This window comes from Arachis duranensis, chromosome 9 (genome assembly GCF_000817695.3).
Source record: "Arachis duranensis cultivar V14167 chromosome 9, aradu.V14167.gnm2.J7QH, whole genome shotgun sequence".
Taxonomy (NCBI): Eukaryota; Viridiplantae; Streptophyta; class Magnoliopsida; order Fabales; family Fabaceae; genus Arachis; species Arachis duranensis.
In genome coordinates this window covers 20,564,521-20,575,958 of record NC_029780.3, presented here as the reverse complement: position 1 = coordinate 20,575,958, position 11,438 = coordinate 20,564,521, and the positions used below count along the sequence as shown (strand labels likewise).

At 37.7% G+C, this 11,438-nt stretch overlaps 2 protein-coding genes across 2 annotated transcripts; both read right to left on the bottom strand.

Moving 5' to 3' along the window:
• Window positions 1-1,876: 1,876 nt before the first annotated feature.
• Window positions 1,877-7,845, bottom strand: LOC107465062 (uncharacterized). The gene is made up of 6 exons (XM_016084038.3): window positions 7,375-7,845; window positions 6,210-6,283; window positions 5,439-5,588; window positions 4,757-5,042; window positions 2,963-3,196; window positions 1,877-2,639 (listed from the first exon to the last, which is right to left on the bottom strand). The coding sequence occupies exons 1-6, from the start codon at window positions 7,531-7,533 to the stop codon at window positions 2,292-2,294; spliced, it is 1,251 nt and encodes a 416-aa protein (XP_015939524.1). The 5' UTR covers window positions 7,534-7,845; the 3' UTR covers window positions 1,877-2,291.
• Window positions 7,846-9,343: 1,498 nt separating this feature from the next.
• On the bottom strand, window positions 9,344-10,348 carry LOC107465025 (uncharacterized). The gene has a single exon (XM_016083998.1). It carries the CDS (start codon window positions 10,346-10,348, stop codon window positions 9,344-9,346), a length of 1,005 nt encoding a protein of 334 aa, XP_015939484.1.
• Window positions 10,349-11,438: the final 1,090 nt, after the last annotated feature.

Sequence of the window (11,438 nt, the reverse complement as noted above, 5' to 3'; positions counted from 1 at the left end):
CAAAAGAGGACTACAACTACCACCACCAATAGTTTATTTTGTGCAGGTGACAACAGCAAACGGTGCCTAAAGAAAGAAATGTGCGAAAAAGGATTTGGGTGATGACGATCGCTACATGTTGAATACAACAATAATTTGTTTTGTTAATTTGAAATATGTAACAATTTCAGGTGGGGGATGATGATGACGATGGTGTTGGTGGCGAATTGACGTTCGCTAAATTTCCCCCCCTTATATTTCTTTTGCTACGTAAATTGTTACAGGTCATGAAGTAGGTTTGAAAATAGAACTTTTGATTAGCGATCACCGTGGAAAACGAGCCAGAGTTTCATTTGGAGAAGTTTCATGTTTGATAAGTATCTTTTTCACTATAATAATAATACTAATAATTAAAATAAAATAAATCTAATCAGTCCGTAGTCCGTACATCCATGTATAAAGTATAGTTTTTTTTTTGGTTACTATAAATATAGTTATTTGTTCCGTTTTTTTTTTTAACTGTAAAATTAGCATTTGGTGATGTGAAAGTGTATATATTTGTCAAAACCATATATATCTATTATTATTATTGGTGGTGTCAGTTCTGCTTGATTCGTCTAAAACTATTTACCGAATAAAATTCTTCCTTTTATATTATAACAGTTGCATTTTTAAGTTTTTCTTTTTTGAGTTATAATATTTCCCGTAAATTTGTTTTGATCGAGGAGTGACAATAGATAGGATATAGTAGAATTTAAAACTAATCCTAATCCTATTCGTGGGTTAAGATTTTTATATGAACTCAATCTTATTTTTTTTGCGGGTTGAGAATATACCAACTCTAATCCTATCTGTTTTTAGATACTCGCGGGTTATAAAAAATACAATATTATATAATTGGGTTATGCTACATGTACACCAAAATCAGTCACCAAAATTAGCCACCAGTATAAAATACATACTAGAATACAAATGCACATTGAAAATAAATTAAACCACACATATATTTATACACAAATACATTGGTGGCTGATTTTAGTTTACAAATAGCATTTCTCTATATAAATTGATGATAATTTAAAATAAAACTAATTTTTATGTAAAAAAAATATATTAAATTATCAATTAATGATTTTCTTTTAGTAGTTAAGGATCTTTTGCATTTAGTAAGAGATCTTTGATTCAATATCCACTTAAAACATATTTTTATATAAGTATATAACATAGACATATATAGAGTGCGAGTTGGTCAGATAGGGTTGAGACTCACCCGCACCCTATCCGACCCGCATCCTACCTTACCCACTTCAGATCGGGTTGGCAACTCTATCCGACTAGAGTTAGGTCGGATTGGGTACTCGCAGGTAGAGTGTATATTGCCATCGGTATTTTGATAATGTTGATGTAATAGGTTAAATAATAAATAATGATGTGAAAAATTCATGAACTAATAACACTATAACAGGAACTAATATAGAATTTTTTTAGTTTAACCGGCCAAAACCGAAAAATTCAGAGACTAAAAACTACTTATGTATTATTTTACTTATGGGTCTACATAAAATTCAACTTGTATGATATGAAATTATGAGAAAAGTAGTAGGCTTAACTGTATAAGTAAAATATCCGTTACTTGGAGCCTTTGCCCGCAAGATTGGAGAAGAAACCAAAACTTGGTCATCCTATTAAATTTGGGGGTTTGATGGTTGACTCCGCAGACAAAAAAATCATTGGATCACGTGCCACATTACAACAAGCTGGCAGCAGGTACGTAGAATAGTAGTTTGCTTGAATCCTTGATGTATGGATCAGGATTCGGGAATCAGAGACAAGGGACATCCTAAAAGCACTAAGTAACAGAATACTGGGGTAAGAATCATGGAAATGACACTAGGAATTGCTATTCTCAAGATGGATATGATCAAAGAATCAATCAATCAACCAATTAGTTAAATTCAATTAGAAGTTCATCTTCACTGATTTAGCTCAGTATCCGTCACGTTTCAATCAAGCATGCCCACAAATTCTGTATCTACAATTTGCACACCATACACATATTGGAGACACGAGACCAATTATCAAGTAGTGATTTGCTTGGAAGCAGCGATAAGGCTTATAATAAGCTAACATTGATACAAACATTTAACCCCGGATCTTGCCTTTAATGCTTTGCCGGGATCAAACAAACCACACTTTTGCCCATAATTCTCTCCTAGAACAGAGAACATTGTTGGATGTCCCCATCATTAAATCTTTCCATAGCAATGACGACACATTTTTCCAATAACTTTAGTTGGGGATGTTTCTCATGGTCACCTATTACCAGATTTATTAGCTGAGGGGTAACTGGGTCCATCCAAGTCAATTAGCGTAAAATCGTATGGCACAGATATAGAATTTGACGTATCAACAAGCAAGGAAGATTTCGCGGCACCAGAGTGTGAAGCACCAGAATTGGGACCAGAATCTTTGGGACTGTTGCTATCGGACGAGAAACCTGAGAGCCGTGCATCATCAGACTTGCTTGCAATGTTGGGCTTGTTTCTTCTAACACTTTCCATCTCTGGACCAATTGGAACAAAGGTTCGGGATCGATACTTCCTAGGTCCCTCGTCACCATCATGGTTATAGAGAACGTAATCATGATACGTTGGTGCAAACTGCCAGAAATTTTGAATATCAGAATACCAGTAGTGATTAGACAAAACAAATGGGGAGGCAGTCTTTTAGATGAAATCGTGGAGCAAGAACTACATTGGTAGATAAGATAGGCATTAAACTTGCATATACAAATATGCTACCAGTATGAAACATGGTTGCACTGGGCGGGATATATAAATGGATTTTGAACTGGATGTGAGACCTAATTGATTTGGGTCCCAAACTACATATAATCGTAGAGAGGACCGAGTCTTCTACGCATTTGAGAACAAGTGATATATGTATGTAACACAATTCCGCAGGACATAGAAGTGGGACTCACCTGGTGGACCGTGTCATGGTAGAAGTCATTTAACATCAAAGCATGTGCGAGGCTAGCTGACAAACCACGGGATGCACCTATGTTAGCACCGGCATATTCTTTGTAGGGGAATGCATAGAAGTGCCCAAGAGCAGCAAGAAGCATCTCGACACAAATGATAATATTTTGAAGTTGAGCAGCTTCATCTGCATCCTTGATGAATCCCGACTTTGCAGCAAGAAAGACTAAGACACCCTAAGATATGAGAGTAAAAGGTCAGCCATTTCAAACCTATACTAACAAAGCAAAAGTACCAAACAAGATCATAAACAATAAACCATCCACAAATTCTACTTTAGAACACAGAAAATGATGGCACTAAAGCATGCTAACATCTTCACACACATACACGGATGACATAAAACCTTAACCCCCTGCATTTTCACAATGAACGCCATATTTATTAGCAGCAGTTTTGACACAGAATCTTGGCACCCTGCATTTTCAGACACTGGATTTCAGCCCATATGCAGTGCCTCTATTTAACAGAGAGATTAATCTGTTTTGGAATCAAAGGGGTGGAATTTTTATTCTCCTTTTCTATTATTTGGAGGAATTCAAAATTGTTTAGAAAAAAATTACACTGAATTTCTCGATATTTAGTGTAATAACACCGAACACCCCTCAATTTACACACCCTAGTACCTAAATAACTGCCTTGTCGCTAACAGAAACTAACACCTGATTCATAAGGAAATTGTCTATATTGACAATATTTAAGCAGCATAGAGGACATTGAAGTGGATACCAGGGCTCAGTGATTCTATCTTTGGCAAAGGTATCCTGGGCAACAACTGCACAAGGCCTTGGAATCTTAGGACCAGAAGAGTTGCTTAAGAGACACCACCACTGCATTGTGAAGAACAACATAAGTGTCTTGACACTGTCTTTGAAGAAGCTGGATTACATGCAGTCAAGAAGAACCCCGAGAGCAGGGTGCAGAAGGTGGACAACAAGATCAAGTTCCATATTCACTGTCCAAGGTGGTGGTGGAACAAGTTTTATCGTCTCTTAGTGTGAAATAAATCTTTTGTAGCATGTACATTCAATAAAATAAAGGGTAAACCTAGGTTCAATACTGTTCCATTTATTTCGTTCGACTTTCGTGCTCTAGCTCTTTTTCTTTTCTTTTTAAAGGCCAAACATAGTTGCTTCTTTTGTGGGTTCCAATTTTTATAATGCATTCAAGAAAGTGAAAAATACCACAAAATCTGGGGAAAGGGGGCATGCCTGTGTTTTCAATATTGAAATCCTTTGGCAGAAAATGTGGTTCTCAACAGGGTAAGATTTGACAATTATGTGCACGTCTAATTTGACCAATAAGAATACTGAGTATCTCATCATTTTCTGGTTAAATTTTTAAACTAGTAATCATGTGCCATGCACATCCTATGAATTTCATCATGACAAATCGACTGTTAACTTCAAGGGTGGTTGGTGCAAAAAAGACAAGTTTACTGTTGTGTTTTCCAAAATAGAGGGGTGTCAAGTTCAAACACTGAAACCGAGGAATATCAATGTACTTTTTTCTTGAAGATACAAGATTCCAATATCATCTTAACCTCATTCCTAGCTAGTATTTTTTGTTACATAACATTCACATCCTTTCTTATTGCTACATACACAAATAAAACTGCCATTTCGCCATTTCGCCATTTCATGTTCTACCTATCTTACCATGTGACATGCAATGAAAGAGAACTGATAACATACAGAACAGGGAAGGAAAAAAGTTGAAAAGGAGGTATGAAAAACCTGCCAATAAGTCAGGAACACAACAGATTTTATTATGATAAACTTTGGTACTGGGTTGAATGGCTGAAGCAGATCCCTGCATGCCACATAGAACAACGCAAGAGCATACAGCGCCACTGTGTATGAAATTGTATATATGATTGTAAGATACAAGTACGACTGAGTTGGACTGAAATTGCCATCCTTATATTTCCCCTTTTCGTAAAGTATGAGTGTAAGAACAACTAAAATGGGCTTCAAAATCACAAACTGTAAACAGCCTTGCTTGCATTTCCGTATAAAACGCCTGCAACAGAAGTTAATTAGGGAGATGTGATCATCAACTATGAACTATCAACTATGATATAATGATCATGATGCCACATCCAAAGTTTGCAATTATGCATCAGAATTATCGCTTCCCTAGGATGACAAGAATTACATTTTCTGGTATCGAATAAATGAACTTTCGATCATGTCAATTACATGACCTGAACTACTCAAAAAGTTTGGTAAATAAATAAATAAATAACAAAAATAAAAATAAAAATCCATGCAAAATTCTTGGGATCAATTTCAAAGGAACTAGTGGATTAATAAGCATCAAAAATAGAAAAAACTCCTGATTCCCATTATACATAGTAGACATAAATCAACATTTTGAGACCAAAAAGATTTAAATCCAAAAATATACATCACCCACCCGTCCAGTGGTAGAGGAGGCAAGCAACAAGTCATAAGAAACCATGATGGCTTTAGAATCCGACCACTTAAACTTAGGACCACTGCCCCAGGACCACCAACCCATGCAAGGCACAACGATAGAAAATTATAAATAACCCAAGCTTCATATCTGAAAAGTAGGCAAGAGAATATGATTAATATACTGATCCTCCTTAATAAACATAGATATGTAAAATGCATTTCTATTTCTACAACAAAGAATAAGAGAAAGGGGAAACCAGTAAACTAAAGGAATACAGGGCACTAAATAATGAAAGAGAGTTAACTTCAAGGATTGAATATGCAAGCAATCTGGGTATGTTGAACCCCGGCCAAACAACCAACAGAAGAATATTAGTTAACATTGTTTTGGTTTCACAGGGTTGTGAATTTATCCACAGTAAGATCTCAAGCAAGCAAGTTCTGCAAAGTGACTTCAATATTCAATATATATGTAATATAAGTAGAATAGAAGTGTAACCTAGCATCACTCTTAATCATTTCCAAACCCCTTTGACTATTTGGACGATGGCACATTGACTAGTTCAAAAGTTACCTTCGTTACTATATGACACAGACCTAAGTAACTCTGCTAAGAAAGCTAACATATTCAAGATCTCCCTGCCTAACTTATGCGGGACTTGCATCACATGTACTTGTGAGTGTTTGCTAAATCAAGACTAGGTAGAATTATTGTAATTTTTATACCTGATGACCAAAAAAGAAAAAGAAGAAACCAAGAATAACTTACCCTTCCCGGATGGAATCAAAATAGATTGAGCCCATAGGTATAACAAGAGCCAAGAATGACATCAGCGCATAAACCTGTTGCAAAAACAATAATTTTGAATTAAATCACAGCAGCATAATACAGATTATAGAATACAAACTGGCATTATCCCCAACGAAATATCAAAAGTTCTATGGTGATACTGAAACTATATAAGATAATAAATAATTGACGAAAACAAAAGAACCAGGATACACAACATGAAAATGACGTGACTGTAAATGCAACGAACAGGAGAAAAACACATTATAGTCTCAAGAGCTTGAAGGGTAAACCTTAGTCCACTTTAAACTTTAAGCTCTTCGCTTCCTTTCCCTCCAAAATCAAACTAAAAAACATACCCTAAATGCATTAGCCGTAGCAAGAAACTTCAAATAGTCAAGTAACTTCAAAGAATTCCATAATTTTAAAATTTCTAGACCAATCTAATATCGAGAGACGGAACCACTCCCCAGCCCCCAGCCTCAAACCTCCAAGTCTCCATTCACACACATAACTTGACTAACTTCCACATACATGTTTACACGGTAGACTTACCACAACTCTTCCCCTTAAATGCAGTATAGCACAACCATATGATATAATAATATTTTACCTTTAGGATAAAATGTTAATGGTTTGATCACCTATTGAGCTACTGAAAACTACTTTGTCCAAAAAAAATGGAAACCAAATACAATCATCACTAAGAAACCACCCTAATATCTTCATCCACCGTAAAAAAAATATAAAATAATAATAATAATAATAAATTATAATAAAAATTATAATGAATTAAAAATACAAAATTATAAAAATTGAGTGAAAACGAATGTTAATGAATGCATTTACAATGACATTTATGTCAGTAAATGCAACAATGTAGCATATATGTTAGTAGAATTTCAACATCTCCTCTCCTTAACTAAATGCAAAGTAGCATAATATTAACCATATAAAATCCATATGATCACCAATGAAGCTACCGAAGACTACTTTATCCAACAAAAAGGGAAACCAAATTCAATGATCACTAATAAGTAATAAAACGACTCCAATATCTTCATATATATGCCGTGCAAAATAAAAAATACATTGGCATATATGTTAGTGAAGCGATTGAATCACCCACTGAATCATTACTCACCGGAACCATAAAGACGATGCGAACAATGTAGCGCTGAAAAGTGGGCTCGGTGTAATTGAGAAGGTGCCTATAAATGTGAAGAAGCGACAACGCAATAGCTCCACATGTGCAGAAGAAAGCGATGACGTATAAGTAAATCGGAACCCCTCCATGCCCCATTCCTTTTTCTCGCGGCCACCAAAAACCCCAAAATTTAGAATCTCCCTTACGCCAAGTTGTTAACGACGCATTTTTTAGGCACTAGGGATTAGAGAAAGTGGAAGTGAACCCTAATCGAAGATTGGTAATTTGGAATTCGGAGATCTAAGGAGCGTTTTGTGAAGAAAGGAGAAAGAAAGAGGGAAGAAATGGTGTTGCTGGCGCTTTGATTAATGACGGCGGTTGGCTTTGCTGTGAAGGAATCGGAAGGGAGCGCACAGAGCGAGCGAGCGAGACAGAGACAGAGACAGGATTTTAAAGAATTTCGAACTTCGTTGTATTCATAGTGCCAGCAACACGGATATGATAGCTTACTTTTTTTTATTCACTACCAAACATAATTATTAGTCTCATAATTAGTACCAGAAAAAATTACTGGCAGTGCCAAGTGTTTTTCTTTTCTCTTTAAATGGGAAAAAAAAGATACTTTGTTAAACTAGGCTTTTTTATTAAAATAAATAAAGAAAAAACATTAATTCCTTAAATATGCATGCATGAAATTAATTCCCTTAATATGCAGTTTCATTTCAGGAGAATCACCTACGAAATGGGTTTGGCTACTAACTCCGGGCAGGTGTTCATAAAATCGAGAGAATGCCTGACAAAATCTGCGTGGAACTCCAAGTCAAGCATGACACCCACGAGATGGGTCATGTCATTGGCGACGGCAGCGAAATTGACATATCAGGTTAGGCGCCCACGAATTAGACCAAGGCATGGCTGGTCCAAGCGAAATGGTGTATTTCCACTGCGGCGCCCACGAAATGCACACAACAATGGCGGCAGCAACGAAATGGGTTGGGTTTTTGATGAAGGCTGCAAGTTTTCAGTGCGTCAGTCTCTGTACATGCATGCATTGGGTGCATAGGGTGGCAAGGTTGGAGTTGATGAATTGATGGGTGTATATAAAGGGCAGACGGGGTAGGGGACCAAGTGCTTCATACATAAAAAAATAGTGGAAGAGAAGGTTAACAAATATAAACCATGGAAAAGAGGGGAAAAAAGTTGTGCTTTGGGTAATATTTTTGTATTGTGGTTTGAATAGAAAAGTGTAACATGAGCGATGGTGGTGACATGAACGTGGAAGAAAATCTTAATCAGTTAGACGAAGTTCATATTGCAGCGCATTTGATTCATAAGGTTAGTTTCATGTGTGGTTAATTTTGTTATTAGTCTCTATCATTATTTAATATTTGCTAGTGTAAAGTTAAGTGTGCTATTCCGGTTCCGATGTTGCAGCCCGCACGTGTTCTAATACCGCATGGCACACTTGTTGATGTTTTCACGTCGGAGCCGGTGGATCCAAGTGGATCTTAGGCAGTAGAGACTTGAACCATATTTACGACGAGCATGATTCTATTATGCGTCATTAATAAGGCATTTTGAGTATGAAAATCCGCTGATAAGTGCATTTGTTGAGAGATGACGACCCGAGACGCACACATTTTATCTCCCATGGAGTGAGTGTACCATAACACTAGAGGATGTGGCTATGCAGTTAGGGTTACCCATTGATGGTGAGCCTGTTAGTGGTACTCTAAGGTCATGAAGACAAGTGCGTTTCGTCCACTGAGACAAGTGGTTTGCAGTGCCTGAAGGCTTCAGCACAAGACGGAAAAGACCAAAAAATTGATGAAACACAACACTATGACGGTCCAAGGTGTTGCCGACATAGTTCGGGCGCGTTTGGAGGTCAACAATTGTACCTGACACGACTACACTTAATTAGAACCATGCCGTAAGGACTCCAACTTATAAATTGACAAAACTTTCAATTGGTAAGGTTACCTGGAATGAAAGTTTGCAGTGCATTGAAATATCTTTTCAGCTGGTCGTATGACTCATCCCAATCACCATAAATTTTCGCAATTGCCTTCTGCTTTGCATGCCAAACCTTCTTGTAATAAACATTGTACCCATATGATGACTCGACTGAACCTTGCAGCACCTTTATGCAAATAGTTGCATCTACTTGTACCATGGGATATATATGGCGACAGATGACATCGCTATCAAGTTGAGCATGATATTGCGACATCGAGCTTGCCAAACAACTGTGAGGCCCTTTATATTTTCGAATCACCCAAAATCTGGAGGCCCTTGTCTTTGCAACTCGAACCGACCAACGGCATTGGTCCCCAAACTGCTTGCATCGACAAACATACCTAGCTTGATCGGACTTTACAATCTTGTATTCTGCACTTCTACGAATATTATAGTTCTTTACGGCAAGCATAGCAGTTTCTCTATTGAGAAATTTTAGACCTACCTCCAGCTCCATCTCACCGGACAAAGTATAGTTGCTCGGTGTGTCTTCAGCGGTGGTCGAACCCATTGCACCAAGATTTAGAGACAAATAATGGCCTGGAGTACCGCTTGATCCACCAACCGATCCAACACGACTCGGAAGATCCCTCTCGCGGTAAACGGGTTGGGTTTCAGGAACCTCTTCTGGTTCTTCACCACTATCATCTTCGATCTCATCTTCATCGGAAGTGTCTGCCAACCCACCAACAATACCTTTTGGGAATGCAACTCGGTTAGAAGGGGGAGGACGTGGACAATGATTTCCTGCAGTTTGTCCGTGCGTGACAAAGGCGTTGAATTTAGGACTCGGAGCTCTAACAATCTCCTGGAACGGCATCATATTAGCGGCACCAAAATTTCCAAGTTGCACCACGTTATTGGAACCAAAGAAGCTTCCACCAACATCTTGGAGACACACACATAGCTCCAAGGAGTAGATACTTTCAATGCTCCGATGATAAGAAAACATCATCTAAACTTGTTGGTAAGATTTAATCTGTATTTTCTGATATGCAAACGTGTTGGCAACTGCAACTGGCATTCTATAAGTCAACTTCATGATTTTCTTCTTTCCAACCAGACCGGTATTAATGAGGATCACATTCTTCAGCTCTTCCAACGACATCTGCGGAGGAATCATTATCCATAGTGGATCATCACAAACAAATGTAACACCTTCAGATGTAAGAGAAATTTCTCCATTAGGATATACGATGACGTAAACATTTTCAATAGCCATAGACACAATAAAATACTAACTACAGAATTTTACAAAGAAGGGAGAGACATTGAGATAGGAGAGAGTTGTTGGGGTTGAATTTTTCTGTGACACAACAGAAATTTCAAACCATGGTTACAAACTGTCTGCCACGCCCCTTTATATAACGAATTCCGGGCTCCATTTTGTGTGGAGTACAACTAATTTGGTAGCTTTTCGCGTCTGGCCCGTTAGATTTTTTCATCTGCTTTCAATTCGTGTGTACCGCCATGGTATTGACCTAATTAGCGGACGCTGGACCTGATATGCCCATTTCATGGTTGCTGTCTGGTAGCGCGAAATTGTGATCAATACTTTTCACAACTCAAATAATCCCCGGTAATGAATCCAAAAACTTGGTGTTCAATACCATGGCATAAACACAACTTCGCACAACTAACCAGCAAGTGTACTGGGTCGTCCAAGTAATAAACCTTACGCGAGTAAGGGTCGATCCCACAGAGATTGTTGGTATGAAGCAAGCTATGGTCACCTTGTAAATCTTAGTCAGGCAAACTCAAATGGGTATGGTGATATACGAATAAAACATAAAGATAGAGATAGAGATACTTATGTAATTCATTGGTAGGAATTTCAGATAAGAGTATGAAGATGCTGGTCCCTTCCGTCTCTCTGCTTTCCTACTGTCTTCATCCAATCCTTCTTACTCATTTCCATAGCAAGCTTAAGCAAGGGTTTCACCGTTGTCAGTGGCTACCTCACATCCTCTCAGTGAAAACGTTCCAGATGCTCTGTCACAGCACGGCTAATCAGCTGTCGGTTCTCGATCATGTTGGAATAG